This window comes from Liolophura sinensis, chromosome 7 (assembly GCF_032854445.1).
Source record: "Liolophura sinensis isolate JHLJ2023 chromosome 7, CUHK_Ljap_v2, whole genome shotgun sequence".
Classification (NCBI taxonomy): domain Eukaryota; kingdom Metazoa; phylum Mollusca; class Polyplacophora; order Chitonida; family Chitonidae; genus Liolophura; species Liolophura sinensis.
In genome coordinates this window covers 53,690,692-53,708,901 of record NC_088301.1, presented here as the reverse complement: position 1 = coordinate 53,708,901, position 18,210 = coordinate 53,690,692, and the positions used below count along the sequence as shown (strand labels likewise).

Below are 18,210 nucleotides of genomic sequence, written 5' to 3'. Positions count from 1 at the left end.
ACAAAACGTATAAATGTGTAGATTTATAAATACCTTGTATTAGCATTAGAAACGGTATGACAAAGCAAATTAGAAAACAATAGCATAGTAACAATAAGAACCAAGATTACTGATTACACTACCGAATATTTTGTACAGCACCTTAACAGAGATGTACATAATCGCTCTAACTTAATTAATACCTTATATTGATAGTTCTCGGGTGGTGTAATATTCTGGAGCCGTGAGTTGAAATACAGCTATCACACCTTGCATTAACAATAGTTAGGATTTAAAGTCTCTGTTACGTATAAAAATTAGACTAGTATTAAGATTTAAGCCTGACGGAATGTTCGATGGTCTTTTGAAGCAACCACCAATTTCGAAAGGAGCGATATAGTTATGCTGCACATATAACATAGCATCAGCCACTTTTGTCAACTGAAGACATCGTAATTTGACGAGGAAGGTGGTCATTGAAAACATTGTTACTTCTGTAGAATAAAACAGTGGTTGTACAGTTCGTGAAAAGGGAGAATTCTCTCAATGATTACTGTAATAGTAAACATTGGTTGTACACTGACTGTAAATCATATGTCTTTTATTTGATGGCCGTGCACAGACACCGTAATCATTTTGTCATTGTGGGACCAAAAGTGTTTTTGACCTTTTGTTTTCAAGGCTATCCTTTGTATCGTTGATCTACGCCGATATCTCGCTGATTAAGAACGCTTGAAAGCTCGGAAAATGAGACCACACGATTCACAGAGTGGATCCAAACAGCAGTTGATGCAGAGGCCGTAGAGTTTCTTGGAGCAGCCGCAGTTGATTTCCAGAACTTTCATCAGAGGTGTGATGTACCACACATGAAGCATGGCAATTTGGGCAAACTCGCATCCCCACGACATGGCAATGCAAATACCACACAGGAGGGTGGAGATCCTATAGCACAGATTTTTCCATAGGTTAAAGCACTTGTAGGACCACCGCCATACACAGTCTACAGATCGGACTCCATCCGGTTCACCGAGGACGTCCTCAAACGCCACCTATCAATTAGGATACAAGACGGATTTGTGGCATGGGAATATTCATTTATTTACATTAAAAAAAAAAAAATCTGTTAATTTTAATGATGGCGCTCAGTCTTTATGGATAGAGAAATCCGGAGAGCCAGGGATAAGACCACCGACATATGCCAAGTTACTGCACAATATTTGCAGACACGTGGTATTCAACGCACGCTAGACTGGAAAACTATCTGTTTATTGTCAACAAGACTCCAGAAGCAGAGAGAGAGCATGCGAAATTACCAATTCACTGTCCAAGGCCGGGTTTGAACCCACACATACACTCTGACCTAGCAATTTAAAGGAAAGGAACTTCAACCAACAGAGCGCCACCCGTTCCTAGGAATGGAAGTAACCATAAACACAACCGTGTTATTGGTCATTTAAAGGTGTACCATGCACCTTTATGAGTGTCAGTAAGTGCCATTATCGTACTTCCAACAGAACGAATTCTTGGTGATGATTATGGCCGACGCATCTCTGTTTCAACATAAACCAGTCAAATTATCATTTTCTTGCTCACTAATTGCGGTTGTAATGACCATGACTTGCCTTTAACTATTTGTACTCAACTAAGCATCCATGGCGGCATGCGAAATACATTTTTTTTAGATATGGTGAATAGTCAAATCAGACATTCGTGCACGAGACAAATTCTTACTTTCTTGGCGTTTCCTTAATCTACTTACGTTGTAAACAAAATAGTCATGTACAACATTGTTTTAAAGCCGCATAAGCCTTAGCGAAAGACATTCCTTCGGCTAATGGTGTAGAGAATTTTTTCGAACACGAAAGTACCCTTTTTGGTTCAGAAATAGTATTTCTTATATGTTTTTCAATTATATGTAAATATAGAAAATATTTCGTATTCCTATACAGACTAGCTCGCATGACTGTAAATATCGCCAGTGGACATACCGCTATATGGTCGTTGATACCATTAGGATCTCGGTTGATCAGGTCCACCTCATCCGTAGCAGGGGTACTCTCTGTGCTCGTCATGATCGGTTGCTAGAAAGAATGATATCTCACCACCATGCACGCCGTAATATAGGTGCTAGCCCATTTCACCTGAATCCTAATTAACTGATAGGTGTGTATAGCAAGTGTTTTCTGTATTACTCATTTGTTGTCACTCCTATGGACTGACTACAAGAATGTTTACATCATGTCAGCCCTCGGTTTTACCATACACGCATACTAACGAACGGAGAGCGAGCCTTCACTAAAATAATTGGCATTGCATCTTCCCTTGGATATATGGAGAAAATATATAATATGCAATACTTCCTGAAAATTTCGCTGCAGTGTGAAACATTGACTACGTACTCGTTATAATTTGACCTGATCTAGGTACAGGATGCGCATTGACTTCAAAGCATTTGTCGAACTACAAGCGTAGGCTTGAGTGCACCGTGCACATATATCGCAAATCCAGGTAATATGCTAAGGATAGTGACATGCTCCTCCTCAAATCATGGCTGTTACAGATTTAGTCGTTCTAGGAATCTATACATACGTGTGTATAAGTCGAACCTGTCGAAATGTTGCTTCACGCATTCCTATCAGTGAACACAATATATTTATTTATTTGGTGTTGTACGCCGTGCTCAAGAATATTTCACTTATACGTCGGCTGGACACACTATTCGAGTAATTATAAACATAAGGCCGACGTCCTCTCCGCTATATTGATCTAATCAAACACGGTATCTGTACAACAAATTGAACAAATTTAAAAATCTCAACAGTAAAAAAACCCCCAAAAACAAAGTGTGAATAGATATTATAAAGCATCTAATTTATTATATAAGACATTTCTGTGGAAACCATCTTTTTTTAAGAGATTATCACAACTAAAATGCATCATAGGAAAATATATAACGATGTGTTATTTGATATTCTGTGGTCAGAGAATGGGAAACTTCTCTTCGGTGCTCGGTTGTGCGCAGATGTCATAGGTATTGTCTGTTAATGTCCTGTTAAATCTCCCCACACACTAAATCTGTCAGCTAGTTGTATTTAAACTGCAACCCAGGTTTCTCTTTCTGGACGGAACTAAGAAAACTGGTGGATGCTGTACATTTGTCACGGAAAACGTTGCTTCTTTACTTCTTAAAAGCGTGGAAAACAGTACCTATGGATTCACAGACCGGATCGAGACAACAACTCAAGCACATCCTGAATAACTTCCTCATTGGTTCGCAGTTGATCTCCAGCCATTTCAGGTAGGGTGTGATGTACCAGATGTGACAGAAGGCCGTCTCAGCGAAGATACAGCCCCAGTTCATGGCGATACACAGCCCACAACAGAAAGTGGCAACGTTGTAACAAAGCTGCTTCCAGAGAGTGAAACATTTGTAGGTGAATTTCCAGACACAGTTCATAGAACGGACATCCTCCGGTTCAGCCAATACATCTTCAAAGGACACCTATAAAAATACTCAGTCTCCTAATTATTGCAAAAAATTAATAGTTTTCGAATCGGGGAATGTTTTTCGGAAAGGTTTTCATTCTTGTTGAAATTAAAATCTGTTCGTTACGTATGTACCAAACCTAAAGGCCAATGGAAAGAGCAAGGGCTATCTTTTTTCGCCAAGGCCTCGAGAAGCAAGCATGGAAATCTTGATAAACCATGATTTCCTGTTCCACTAAGCAAGGGACTATGCTCGAGATTTTCGCACTTTTATAAGGCGGTCGGATTTATGAGGAAACTGGAGTAGTCCTTCACCACCACAGTTTCATAACTTAGGATTTGTTTGTAACAGACTACTGGTGTAGTGAGCCATATGTATTCAACAAGTTTATGGCTCCGATGATGGCAAAGAAAAGAAAGACTGAAATCAGCTTCATATAAAACTAAAGATACAGATACTAAGCTCTAGTCTTCCGGAGGCAACATTAAAATATACCAAATGTTTAGCACATTTTTGGCAAGATTTTGTTCTTTTTTATTGCTCGAACAGTTCCTATAACAAATTAAGTCGTGGGAAAGATATTACTGACTTGAATATACCCCTGAAATACATCGATTACTTTAGGAGGACTATAGACAAGTTAATTTTGCCTGGCTGGTTACACCACACAAAAAACCAAAGGAAATATGATACACCGTTTGCCAAAACTGTTTTTGCAAGTATTCTCTGAGAGAAGGAAGGCCCCTCTTTCTGAGTCCTACCTGGATATGACTGTTTATATCGTTCGGGTCCCGGTTAACAAGATCGATATCCATGGCTGTGGTTAATTTGGAGTGCTGCGTATATAGGAATAAACGACCATGGACTACAAGGTGGCACTTGGTGGACTCCAAATGAACTACACCAACTTATATAGCCAAGAGGTTACGTAATGTTGTGTCCAGGTCTAGCCTTTGTTCTGCGTTGCTAAACTCTTAATATCGCTAACCCTCTGAAACCGGGATTATGTAATCCATAGCACTGTGTCTGGCCATTGCTGGTCAAGAGTGTTACTACTCGTTGCCAATGTAGAAAGCTATTACGTTATTACAAAAGAGACACACTACTAGAATAGAGTAATCTCCTATTAAACCATGAAGTTCTTTTAGAAACGAAGTACAAGTTAGACGTATTTGTGCTTTGCAGTTGCTCACTTGGCAATATAACCTTAAACCTGTCTGCACTTAGAGAACAGCGCGCATACCCTACTTCCTCCACAATTCTGTAGCAATATAATCGTCTCGGTCCACAGATGTACTGTTTTGGTAATTCGTTCTTCTTCATTTCACTTCTCCGTTCAGGCATTCCCATGCGGATTAGTTGTCTCCAAAGGATGATGACATTCAAACTTATCCAATGTTTTATGTTATTTTTATCTCACTTGCTCCACATTGTCAAATGACTAGGAGTATCACCATTAACATATAACAGCGCGTATATCCCATTTTCTAAGGTGTTGAGGAGAGCCGGTTATTAAACGCATATATTTCGGGTATAGAAACCTTAAATGATGAGAACAGTCATATTCTAAAGCTTATATATAAGTCAACAGTCTGAATTATACATGTATACAGGCTTCACAACGCACGCTTGTATAAAGCTGTGTTAAAGCTGACTGAGGTACATCCACACACAATAGGAAAGAATACCTGAGCATGCCTAATAGTCTATATTGGTTAATAGGTGTGAAGAGGAATATGAGGATTACCTCGACAGTCCTCTAAATATCGTTGCGACACTACACATGCGTGTACGCACACCAAAACGTATTCTCTCGGGTTTGCACGGCGTAAAACACCAATGAGGTAAAGAAACAGACCAGGCAGGCACACGTAAAGTGTTGCTTACCCTATCAACGGCACACACAATGAAACTGTCGCCAATAAAGCATAACCCCATCGTTTTCGTAATCTTTGATGTATGAATGATGTGAATTACACAAATAGGCCCTAAATCTAAACTACATGTCATTTAAGTTAGGCTATATGAAATATATCATGTAAATTAACTGAAATCATTTTAACACAGCCGTGATACTAATTAATTGTTCAATTGGATACATTGGCCAGATTCAGTCAGAAATTGAAGCGATGTTTCAAGAATAGTATGATTTGTCATATTTTACGTGTTTCATTTTGACGAAAACTATTTTATTTTACAAAAAAAGCGACAGACGGCTTACAGCCGATTGTTCATTATATCCTTTTAATATTTAGTGCATTTTTGCTATGGTGGAATTTTGCAGTGGGATCATTTTCGGCCTAAAGTAATTGGTCAGCATTCGAAATGAACTTGTAACCATAGACATTAGAAAGATGTCATCCTAATGTACAAATACATCATGCACGCAGTGTTTTTGTGTTCGCTCGACTGACTCGAGTTTAACGTCGCTTCCAACAATGTTTCAACGTCTTGTTGTATAGAATACAGGTCTGACCCAATGCCGACAAAGTCAGGGTTCTGCCTCACTGGAATGGAATGCCTAAATACCAGATACGACGCCTGTTCGTCTTAAATTAAGTGCAAATCGCGGTGGTGTCAATGTTATCGATTTTAAATTCTAAGACATGACTGACCTTGGATTACCGCTTGATGAGGCGGGCTTCCTTTTTAACCAAACCACTGGGTAGGGTATAACAGCAGTGACTCGTTTAGCCTCTGAATGACAGACCATACAAACCTATTAGTAGATCCAAGACTGTGGTCCTTTACCCGAGGATTCAAAGTGTAGTTTTCACGAAGTGTTACACTTACTGTACTCGGTTGTACAAATTTAATACACATTTGCCTTAGATGAGTGGAGAACTTTTGGTTTTATTTCAACCATGAATATATATATACATATGAAGGCTAACACAAATACATGGTTTCTTGAATGCGGTTATGTACTTTCCTGTTATTATCAGAACTATCTATTATTTATCAACAAGTCACATGTTTAGGCATTTCCGACATACAATTTTTGCCTATAAACGAGGTACACTTTTTCTTTGTACTTTGATTTGCTATTAAAGTCAACATTACCACGTTTCGAAACGAAATAATCCCTTGAGATACAGCAATTTGTACTAGAATGTCCACTTCCCAAATTGACAGATTGTGATTGTGACGTGACTTAGGCCTAATGTTTAACGCATTCTGGATTTCGTTTTCCTGTCGGACTCCTTCGTTCACAAGAGACACCATCAGCTTTCTGAGACTCACAACTTGCTATGTACATGATATCTGGTTTTTAGCTGGCCAATCCATACGACGTACGGCTTAACCATGAGTCTGCAAGTCATTCATTGTAAACATATTGTAAACTACATATGCCTTTCAAACTTATGGAAAAGTAACCCCATAGACTCGCAGCATGGGTCCATAAGGCAGCTGAGGCAGATTCGGCAACATTTCTTCCATGGCCCGCAGTTGATTTCCATAATCTTGAGGGCTGGTGTAATGTACCAAACGTGGTAAAAGGCGGTCTCGGCAAAGACACATCCCCAGTTCATGGCGATGCAAAGCCCACAGCACAAAGTAGCAAGCTTGTAGCAAAAATTCTTCCAAAATTCAAAGCAGAGGTAGGAAAATCTCCAGACACAGTCGAAGCTGTGAATTCCTTCAGGTTCAGCCAAAACATCCTCGAAAGCGACCTGTAAAGATCATCAAACATCTTCATTTTTTAAATATTCAAGATTATGTTAGCAAATAAATTTTTGAAAAGAAAAACCTTACACATGTATTTCGAAGTCAGAAAGTTATATTACGAAATCCATGTTCTTTCCTTAATATAGTATGCAATGAGTGAGGTAAACTCCAACAATTTTCCCCCTGGAACTAAAAAACGTAAATCCCATTAGCAGCTAAATTTCCCCAAAACATGCATTTCCACCTCAGTCTCAAGTTTCACATATTTATATTTCAAACAATTCGTAAGGTGATTCAGAAACACTGAATCGATAAAATCAAAGCGGGTCCGAATGTCAATGTTATAGAACAATGACATTGTCTAATGAAACTTTGAACAGATTAATTTTATATATATATATATATATATATATATATATATATATATATATATATATATAATATATTCTTACTACAAAAAATATTAAGAAGAAGCAAAATTAAAAGCATAAATATGTGAAGGCATATTTGGAATCTTTTGCCTGTTGTACCTGTTGGAAAAAAAACTATGTACCTGTATGTGGGAATTGATTGCGTTGGGGTCGCGGCTGATGAGATCGATCTCAGGCATTTTGTAGGCTGGCGATTTTGCACAGGTCCGGTGTGGTCTGGAGCGTTCTGGAGAGAGGTTAGCAAGAACTTTTCATTTTCCGCTCTTTTTAAATAGGAGGCCAGGTCTTATTAACAACAAAACATCAGCATCTCCAATGGCAACTCAGTATACATGTATCAAGGCGTTTCTTATTATCCAAAGAGTTTTTAAGTGCCCCCAAACGGTGGTTTCTTCACAATTTACGCTCAATTATTAGCTTTAAAACTGGTGAATGAAAGAGGTTCTGCCTTTCTTCCAACTCGCTGGCCCATCAACAATATCACTGTCTTCTTTTTCCGTGAATAGGCCGCAGAGGCAGTGAATGTTCTTGCATTATAATTGAACAGTCTTCCGTGTCGGCAGATGTAATAACATGGGATGGTTGAGTTCTCATGCAAGACAACTGTCTGACATGTCTAGCAGTTGACCCAACATGCAAATGTGCACAGGTCAATTGTCATAAAGTAGATTAAGCACAAGAAATACATGATGGCATGATATTTCTGTTCTTCTTGTTTTATGAATATTTTCCAAATATATTGCTGTTATATATTTAATATATATCGACATTTTCTATAGTTTTACACCTGTGATCAGTAATTACCTGTAACACTGAGCTATAACTAGCTTTGATTAGACAGACTTAAGAGATTACAAAAATAAGCGCAAATCAGCTTTATGATGAAACAAGTTTGACACCTAAATTTTACGTTATGCGAACAATTATCTACCGTTGATTTATGTAACTGTATTTGAAAATAAAATGTAGAGAAACAATTTTTTGTCACAGGCCGTGCCATGCAACGGGCAAGTCATGCATTTCCGTATATATACATTCACTTCTTTTTAAAAACATTGTCAGTCGATTAGGAATCACTTGAAATTTCTAAATACACTTCATTTAAAGCATGGTTTCTAGTTCCGTGTTTGCAGTGTACTGATTTTGGAGTTAATAGTCAAACTTATCATATCATACCAGAGTGGATGGAGTTACGAACCCCGTCTTTAAACATTAATTTTTTATTTTTTTATTTGCCAGTGTCTGACCTACATTTTCCCTTTCTGTACATTATAGCCTGCGCTGTAGTGCAGTCGAGCGTTCTCAAGACGTCGGTGTCTCTGACTTAAAAGTATCAGAGTATCTGGCCACTGATAGGTGATAAGGAATTCGATCAGAAATGACTGATATGCTAGGTGACGAAGAGGACAACGTTAAGGAATCCGGAATATAGGCTTAATGGTTGAGAAAAAAGATGTCATTCAAGCTGGAACATTTCTCTCTAAAATATCTCTCTTTAAGAAAGTAAACGCTTTGGCATCAGCGATGTGTGCCATTATACTAAACAGAACATCATGAAAACAGTCTGTTTGATTTTATGGTGATTTCGATTTCTCCCTAATTGCTCCGGGCTCGGAAAGGTAACAGCGTACTGCGACTTGGTGGTGCATATTGACTGGTGTCTGCATAAAGTTGTGTTCCAGTGAGGCAGCACTGTAAATATCTAGCCGCCAAGACAGGTAGCAATCATCACACGTTACTGTTACACATGTTATATTCCATGCGTTCAATTACAGTGAAACTACTGTACTGAAAACATGAAATAATATCCAGTTCCAATACACAAATTCATACAAACATGCAATATAGATCTTCCTAGATCTTCTGCAAGCCTTTGTTATAACATTCAACATCAGCAAAGAAATAAATTAAAATAAAAAAAAATAAATAAATAAAAAAGCAACATGAACAAAAACTTATATTATAAACTTATATGGGTTATATTTTATTTGTCTTCTTCTGTCTTCTGTAGGATTTGTGTGGAGCGATAGAGTGAAAGAGTTACAGGTAGCCTCATTTCTTGCAGAGAAATACATTAAGGTCTATTTATATGGACCAATAAACACCTCTGCTTACAGGTTCTTCAGTTGCTTGGTGAAAGTTTGTTTTTGGCGTCTTCAGACGCTATCACCTTTCTTGCAAGCATGGAAAACAGTACCTATGGATTCACAGACCGGATCGAGACAACAACTCAAGCACATCCTGAATAACTTCCTCATTGGTTCGCAGTTGATCTCCAGCCATTTCAGGTAGGGTGTGATGTACCAGATGTGATAGAAGGCCGTCTCAGCGAAGATACAGCCCCAGTTCATGGCGATACACAGCCCACAACAGAAAGTGGCAATGTTATAACAAAGCTGCTTCCAGAGAGTGAAACATTTGTAGGTGAATTTCCAGACACAGTTCATAGAACGGACATCCTCCGGTTCAGCCAATACATCCTCGAAAGCAACCTGTAATAAAATCAGTCATTATTAGTAATATGTGTTTCCTGGTGAGGTATATCTTGGCCAGAGAAGGAGAGATTTTCTTGACTCCATATTTCAGACACAAAGGTCCATTGTTGATATAAATGAAAGTGTTGAATATTGTATCCTTTTTTGTAAGAGAGTTATGTGGATACAGTTTCGTATGCTTGGGAAAACGTAATAACGAATCTCCATGCCTTTAAAACATTGAAACCCTTCCCGAAGGTCCACGCAATAGCAAGTGCAAATAAAGTCCCATCACCTTAGCAATGTAAAGTTTTAAAATGAACACTGACCATAGGTTGGGATTGGTGGAATACACCATAGCCTCTCACGAAGTATCTGTTGTAAGTGACGTGAGACACAATATTTCTCTACTTTAAGGTACCATATGTAATGAACACAGAAAATGTTATGTAACGTGAAATCACTTTTTATTTTGAGTTATTTTATGGCTGGTGATTTCCAGGTCCATCGAGACATCCTGGGGTACACGAATGACAAGCCCCGAAACCCCAGACACAAATACGGGAGCAGAACAGCCAAAACATGGGGTTATTTTATGTGAAACGGGATGAAACTCACCTGCACATGGTTGTTGATGGAATTAGGATCGCGGTTAACCAAGTCTAAATCCATATTTTCGTTCTCTCGGGAATTGGTTCTGCACAAATAATGATGTTTGCAACTCTGACTGGTAACCTGTGTACGATCGTACCCCTTATATACTGAAAAATTGTGTGACACGGTTGCGATGGAACACTGAAAAAGCGTACCCGGGAAATTCTGCTTATATAATACCAAGCTTAAGCTTTGTAAAGAATTACCAGTGCAGGAAAGCGATTAGATGTGGCAAGGACAGCAATTTATATGTAACGTGCGAATAACGTCCAGGGGCCAAAGTATAATATTGAAAAAGCATTGCTTTTATATTACAATGCCACTCTCTAAAATATATATAATATGTCTTATTGTCTAAATTTGCATTTAATGCAATAAAATGTTACAATTTGTTAAATGAACAATATGAAAAACACATTTAGATCAATAGTCATGTCGTTCACAAAAGTAAAACTTTATTCATCATTAACTTGGATAAACAATGGATTACTCCAATAGAAGGCAAAAGAATACTGAAGAACGTGGAAATATGTTGTACTGATCTCTTAGCTGAAAACTGTTACATGAAAATGGAATATAGCATGATGAATAAGAAAAACGAATTTGCATTTTATTAATAAAACAAAAGCACTGAACATTTTCTTGAAGGATGCCGCCTTATAAGCGACCCAGTAGAGTGCGTGGTGCTTAGAAAAGCTCATTCAGATCTGTAAGATCTAAAACCCTATAGCTGTAATCTACATTAAATCCACATGATTAGTAGGCCTATATAACCTACTTGTACCCTGACCAATGGTGAAACAACTCTCATTCTATATATAACACGAATACCGGATATATGTACAACCCTCATACTACAAATAAAAAGACCGTTACATACATGGCATACATGCTACCGTAGGGGTGCCATGCATGTAAACACGGGAAAAACAACAATCAGCCATATATACATGTATGTTGTGAACAACAGTGCGCTACAAACACGGCTTTGAAATATTTCTCCACATTCCAATTTCGTCTATCAAAGCAATTGTACAGATACCACTTGTCTATGAACCATATCATAATCCACACCAAAATGGTCCAACCTTAGATATATAAGCGCCTGATGATTTTGTAGACAAAGTAATGATAAGTTATATACTTTAAATGCTCTGTCACGTGATTAAGTTATGTTAAACAATCATGCATGTCTGAGCACAATTAGAAAATTTAGGAAGATGTATCCATTAATAAAACACAAGTAAGGCTATGGGCGACACATGGATATGTATTTAATTCAGAAGTTTTATGAAGGTATCTCTTACCATTTACTTATTTCATAGGTGTTTTACGCGGCCGTACTCATGAATATTCACTTAAACGACGGCCGCCAGCATTATGGTGGAGGGAACCGGGCACAGCCTGAGCGAAACTCAGGACTATTCGAGGCTGATAGTATATCTCTATCATTAAAACATATATATGATCGCTAATGGACTATGCATATCAGTGTATTTATTTATTTCCAGATATTAAAAGTAGCCAGTTGAATTAGTAGTACCCAAAAAATCTGTTCATACCATTTGTTGTATACGAATCGGTAATGACACCTAAAAAGAACAGTAAAGAATAAATACAGCTTTAGGTTTTTATGAGAATCACAAGGCTACTGAGTTATCCATTTTTCGATCCAATTGCAGAGTCACTAACATGACTACCACTTCTCATAAAAGGCACTATCAAAGACCCCTATATCTGAACAAAAATTGTTTAAAATGACATATTTCATTGCCGTGAATATGAGAGAAATTTCCCATACATGAAGCCCATGTTTTACAACTCCAACATAAACTATTATCTGCCCTTGAAGGCGTTGAATATATTGCCAATGGACTCAAAGACTGGGTTAAGACAGCATCCAATGCAAAGACCGTACAATCGCTTGGCATAGATACAGTTCAGTTCCATGACTTTCATAAGAGGTGTGATATACCAGACGTGGAGGAAGGCGATAAAAGCAAACTGACACCCCCAAGATATAGCCAGACAAATTCCACACAGGAGAGTTGAACTGCGGTAACAGAGAGATTTCCACAGATTGAAACATCGGTCAGAGGTCAGCCAAACGCAGTCCACACTACGAATACCCTCCGGTTCGCCCAGAACATCCCTGAAGTTAACCTGCACGAAAGACAATTGAAAATCTGCAATGTGACTGAATCACCTTTTTCTATATTATAAACCGTTCCCCAAAATAAAACAAAGCTTCCTTGGTTTGTGCGTTTATTCCTAATAACAGTTAGTGATGTTTAAATGATTCCTTACATTTAGAATATATGTATTGCTTATTTATTTACACACTGCTATTTTACTAATTTCCCGCAACTAACAGGTCTCTTATTGGTATTGTTAAACACGATGAGTACTGGGTATTATGAATCCACAAGTTTAAGACTTTTGTCAGTCATATACTCACGGTGAGTTGCGAGTTGATGAATTTTGGGTCGCGATTTTCCAGATGTAACGCCCAAGAAACAGGAGACTTGTGTTGCTCTCCTGCCATCTCGACATCCCTGTCAACGTTCTTTGATTTCATTTCCAGTTCCATTCTTGACTTCAACGTTAACAAATTACACTGGTTTTGGGCATGGGGAGAAATGATATAAAGTGATCAGTTGATACAGGTAATCTGTGTATATACATGTAAGTGTCATAGTTTCAGGTAGAAATAGCCCCCTTGCAATACCCTAATACAGTAATCACCAAGTGGAATGTACCAGTCCATCCAAAACGTGAGGAGGAAGGTGGATAATTAACTTTTATTATACACATAAGGCAGTCGGTATCCGCGATGGCTGTCACAAATCCAATGCAAATAACGAAGCAATCGAGCTGAACAAGACATGTTGTTCAGCTGTGTACTGGGTGATATGAACACATCATGTTTTTTGACACTGGCACAGCAATGTAGTTGTCTTTCAGTGATACATAACAACATTCTCCAAATTGTTTTGCATGTTTGATGTTTTACAGTGGTAAAGATTATAATAGATAGTGAGCTTCAATGAGGATTTGGTGAGAATCTCAGCCCAGAAAAAAACCTTTACCAGAGAGACAAACACCCAGTTTTCATACTGGTTCTCTTTCGCAGGGAAGGATTTTTTCTGTCTCAAAGACTGATGTTGGAATGTACTTTGAGTCTCATACGATTCAGAGCATCTTAGCCTCAAGATGGATTCAATTTATTAATGTAGTTCTTTGTTTATATATGCATTTATTTACTTTTTTTCGTTTCATTTATTCGCACCTATACGACAGCAGCCAGGCTATTGGAAACATGAAAACCACCACTGTTTGCCATGCAGATGTGTAACAAACCTTCCAATTTACTCGTACCATGCAGCCATTCCTGGATTTGATCCTGCATTGGCCAGACTTACACCCAAGAAGCAAAGAGTAGATCTCAACAAATCCCTACCTTGCTCCAGCCATCTTTGATAGGCGTATGTAACAGATTGTATCCACGTGGTCCTTTCAGACATGATCATAACTTACCTCTAACGTAAAGCGCAAGAAAACAAAAAAGAACTCGGGCATGCTTTCCAGTAATAGTGAACGGCCGTTAGAAGTAAATATACATCACGTAACCTGACCTGAATTGCTGACAGTCATTATTTGTGAAACAGGAATCGGTAATAACTTATAATCACCACAGTCTTAGAAGAAGCCCATAATCACCTCTTCTTTTGGCACCATACAGAAAATAAGCAGCTGTGTGGAAATTACCTACTATTTGCTACATTCAACTGACCACCGGCAATTGTGAATCTGGAGCTCCCTTTTTGATACAGACAGATGATACAAAAGTTTGGAATTTAACGCTTGTATGTTTGAAGGACTTGTCTCCCTTTTTGACATTGAGTGAAGGTGCCAGATAATAGTTAGAGTCGTCTGCTTACTTAATAAAGTCACCAAAGCTAGCCACCAGCCACATACATTGGCTTTGATGGTAGGCAAACATATATGGGTCTAGGCACGTCGGCTGAGCAGGCGAAGGGGAAATTGTACACTGTGAAAATGTGGGTAAATTTTCAGTTGAGGATTGTTAAAACACTTTATGTAAACAATTAAACATGTGCATGATAAGATATTACCTTCAACGTGACTGAGTAGTTTGACTTTTTTACTGATGGATAAAAATGCACATAGCCCAGGCAAAGAGAGAGTTTTGGTACAGGCAGCTTCCCGATAATAAGACCCTTACAATGGCTCCTGAACGAGCACTTTGACACCAGATCAATATGGTTCAGCGAAAAACTCTTTTTCCAGTCACGATCCTCTTGGTTCTCTTAGTGTGTCGTCAAGTAAACATCCCTGCTCCACGGGCAACATGGAAGACTATACTAGTGCCCAGGGGAACATTCCTTCACAGTTACGCACTGGCCGTTGAGCGCTGATCGTCTGCTGTTGACCAGTTTTCCGCCAGCATCATGGGAGATGAAATAGAAACCATTCTCGACTTGAACCAACGAGATCCTAACAATCTCAACGATCATGTCAGAGTAAGTCACTTTAATTTGACGAGTTGATTTGTTAAATGGCGTTGTTTTTAGATATAGCTACATCGGCGGCCATCCATACTCATGAAACGTCTACCCTCGATGGCGACACTCCCTTTTAACAAGAGAACAGAAACATTCGGCACCCATTCCATTTTTTTACTGTATAAATCTGTGTTATTCGTAAAGTGAACTCTTCCGATTCACTTTTTCTCTGTTTAATATGGATTCTATGGAAACTCACTGATAGTTAGATTGCACTGTGTATGATGTTTCCCGTTCCTGACAGATCTTATATATATAACCCAACGTTATATATATATATATATATAAACGATGTGAGAAAAAGTGATAAAATGAATAACTTTAATGCTGGAACTTACATTTAATGCTGGAACTTACATTTACATTTATTTTATAGAGTCGTTTCTTTTTTATTAAAACTTATCTTTATTTCTGTTATTGCCGATTTTGTAAAGGATATTGTACCGATTGAAGTGGCTATTAAAGGTTAAAGTCTTATCACATGATACCTAACTGCGCCTATCTTTCACGTTGCATCAAGGTTATGTTCGAGGACGTCCTGGGGGAACCAGAAGGTGCCCACAGCGCCGACTGTGTGTGGCGAAACTCGTACAAATGTTTCACGTGCAGCAAGAGCTGCTGCTACAAGTTCCTCACGTATCTCTGTGGTGTCCTGGCCGCTCTCTGCTGGGGCTGTAACTTCGCCTGTTTGACATTCGAGCACATCTGGTGTATTACTCCTTGTGTGCGAATGTACACCATTCAGCTTGGTTGTCTTCAGAAGTTCATTGGAGCTTGTGTCCAGTGTTGCGTTTCGCCGTTCTGTGAGGCCTGCGGGATGTTCTTCTCTAAGATACAGGTCATTAACAGTTCCAACTAATAAGATAGGTCAGGACACGCTAAAGGTGACCCTGAATGCATTGTGAGCATCATTCGTTTGATCTGAATACAAGAAGGGATTAATATGAACTCTAGAACAACAATTTACACTCTTTTTAAATGAACGTTTGTAAATTTTTCGTGCTAAATATTCAGTTTTCATAAAAGAGATATTTGGTATTATTCATCATTTAATTGCAAATTTAGTATATTTGTATGCTTACAAAGAAAGACTATTGAAATGATATGCTACAGTATTATCAGCAAGTGTGGTAATCTGTGTAAGCTGCCAAAATAAACTCAAGTATATGTATATTTCAAAGTTAACACTGTGTTTTTCTTAATTGTTTTATATTTATTTATTATAAAACTATAATCTTTTCGCACAAAATCATTCATGTGTTTTCTTGTATTGCTTGATCAATATAATCAAAAACATAAATGCCTTTAATTTGCTTTCATTACAAAATTGCCAATCTCCATGATACACTGTACCCCCATCAGCCGATAAATCGAGTCAGTGCTCATCTGGAGCCATACATCAGACTATAACGTTCTCTTGCTCTATACCTCTTTCTTCTGTTACAGAAAATAACTTGAGGTTTCCTAGCCACCAATTAGTGTTGTAAGTTATAGCCTCAAACCTGAACGCGACACATAGAACCAAACAACACTGCATTTTAGCTTATATCGGTATAAACTAGTGAAGTATTTTGGAGGGGAAGGAAATGTCTTTATATACCGGTACATATTATCTACTTTTCCCAGTTAAAGTCATCAGCGTGGCATCATTCTGTCGTGGTATCGAACGATAATGGGACGAAATTGATGGTTTATGGCACGAAACGATCGCATGAAGCGATTGCGCGATGGTATACGCCTGAATAACACAGTGTTACGAAGTGGTGGCACTATACGGGCGGCAATGCGATCAGACGCTGTGATGATACGTAGCCATGAAAAGGTAACTCGAAAAAATGTTACTGTAAATCTTCAAACTTTTCAACCACTAAAGCACATTTTTCAGTCAAATTCATGCATACAATTTTTATGAAAAAGATGCTAAAATAGATTTGTGTTTGTCAATAAGATACAAGATTCATAAAACAAATTATTTCTCTACACCCAGTAGTTCTCTTAGGATGTTTCAGAATGTTGGTTGCAGAGCCGTTTGAAAAGGTTGAAAAATTAGGGTACATAACTATAATTTCGCAGCATCGAGTCGTGGCTTTGTATCATCCAGCTATCTTTCGGGCAATATCGATCTTTTGAGAATTGTCATGTTACCGTAGTGCAATATACCCTTTATTATCGTCTTCCAGTTTTTGTTGTGTGTAGAACTAATGACACACAGGAAGTGAAACTAGAAAGGCCATAATTCACCAGTTAAAAAACAACAAATGCTGGTAGAAAAGGTGAAACGATGGCACGAAGCGATGGCAAGTGGATGGAATGAAATGGAATGAGATGATAGCACGAAGGATGGAACGGTGGCACATGTAGGAAACAGTGATCATGTCATATCGCTCCGTGCCATCTTTCCAAGGCTTTATACCATCCTTGGGCTATAATATGCCATGCTGACCCTAATAAATGGGCTTTTCATACCTCAGAGATATTGCAAAGGCATAATCGGCTTGTGGTGCACTGGCGGTCGTATGTAACAGATACACCGTGAGGTTTGACATGTACCTAACCGTGAAAATGAACTTTATCATCGACATCCAACATCGCCATGTAATTACCACTTTACAAGAGAGGATGGAACAACCGAGGCTTTCATCTTAAGTGTATTTTTACTGCGTGTAAACTTCTGCCTTCACGCAGCTGGTGACAAAAAGGTGGGAATTTATCTGGAAAATACAGTGGTGGATTTTTTGCGGAAGAAAAAGAAAACGTTTGCGTTCATGTATGTCCATTTCTCACTCTTAATTACTAGATCCCCTTTGAGTGCTGAATGAATAGATTATCTGAGTATTTCGGCAATTTTGTAAGGGCCCAGACTTGTCGAGCATAGAGAAGACACTTAGTTCTGCTCATCTACAAGTATATAAGGCTTACATACTACAGGT

The 18,210-nt window shown here is 38.3% G+C and overlaps 4 protein-coding genes across 4 annotated transcripts; all 4 read right to left on the bottom strand.

Annotated features, from left to right (window-relative positions):
- Nucleotides 1-701: 701 nt before the first annotated feature.
- LOC135471030 (caveolin-1-like) lies at nt 702-2,051 on the bottom strand. The gene is made up of 2 exons (XM_064750079.1): nt 1,968-2,051; nt 702-1,028 (listed from the first exon to the last, which is right to left on the bottom strand). The coding sequence occupies exons 1-2, from the start codon at nt 2,049-2,051 to the stop codon at nt 702-704; spliced, it is 411 nt and encodes a 136-aa protein (XP_064606149.1).
- Nucleotides 2,052-6,810: 4,759 nt separating this feature from the next.
- Nucleotides 6,811-7,745, bottom strand: LOC135471029 (caveolin-1-like). Its single transcript, XM_064750078.1, has 2 exons — nt 7,689-7,745; nt 6,811-7,140 (listed from the first exon to the last, which is right to left on the bottom strand). The coding sequence occupies exons 1-2, from the start codon at nt 7,743-7,745 to the stop codon at nt 6,811-6,813; spliced, it is 387 nt and encodes a 128-aa protein (XP_064606148.1).
- A 1,977-nt stretch (nt 7,746-9,722) lies between these two features.
- LOC135471028 (caveolin-1-like) lies at nt 9,723-10,712 on the bottom strand. The gene is made up of 2 exons (XM_064750077.1): nt 10,659-10,712; nt 9,723-10,058 (listed from the first exon to the last, which is right to left on the bottom strand). The coding sequence occupies exons 1-2, from the start codon at nt 10,710-10,712 to the stop codon at nt 9,723-9,725; spliced, it is 390 nt and encodes a 129-aa protein (XP_064606147.1).
- A 1,818-nt stretch (nt 10,713-12,530) lies between these two features.
- On the bottom strand, nt 12,531-13,284 carry LOC135471027 (caveolin-3-like). The gene is made up of 2 exons (XM_064750076.1): nt 13,153-13,284; nt 12,531-12,857 (listed from the first exon to the last, which is right to left on the bottom strand). Exons 1-2 carry the CDS (start codon nt 13,282-13,284, stop codon nt 12,531-12,533), a joined length of 459 nt encoding a protein of 152 aa, XP_064606146.1.
- Nucleotides 13,285-18,210: the final 4,926 nt, after the last annotated feature.

Coding starts and splice junctions, on each gene's coding strand:
- LOC135471030 (XM_064750079.1), bottom strand. CDS start 2,051: ATGACGAGCACAGAGAGTACCCCTGCTACGGATGAGGTGGACCTGATC. Junction 1,029..1,967: donor GTATCAACGACCATATAGCG/GTATGTCCACTG, acceptor CCTAATTGATAG/GTGGCGTTTGAGGACGTCCT.
- LOC135471029 (XM_064750078.1), bottom strand. CDS start 7,745: ATGCCTGAGATCGATCTCATCAGCCGCGACCCCAACGCAATCAATTCC. Junction 7,141..7,688: donor CAATCAATTCCCACATACAG/GTACATAGTTTT, acceptor TGATCTTTACAG/GTCGCTTTCGAGGATGTTTT.
- LOC135471028 (XM_064750077.1), bottom strand. CDS start 10,712: ATGGATTTAGACTTGGTTAACCGCGATCCTAATTCCATCAACAACCAT. Junction 10,059..10,658: donor CCATCAACAACCATGTGCAG/GTGAGTTTCATC, acceptor ATTTTATTACAG/GTTGCTTTCGAGGATGTATT.
- LOC135471027 (XM_064750076.1), bottom strand. CDS start 13,284: ATGGAACTGGAAATGAAATCAAAGAACGTTGACAGGGATGTCGAGATG. Junction 12,858..13,152: donor TCATCAACTCGCAACTCACC/GTGAGTATATGA, acceptor TCTTTCGTGCAG/GTTAACTTCAGGGATGTTCT.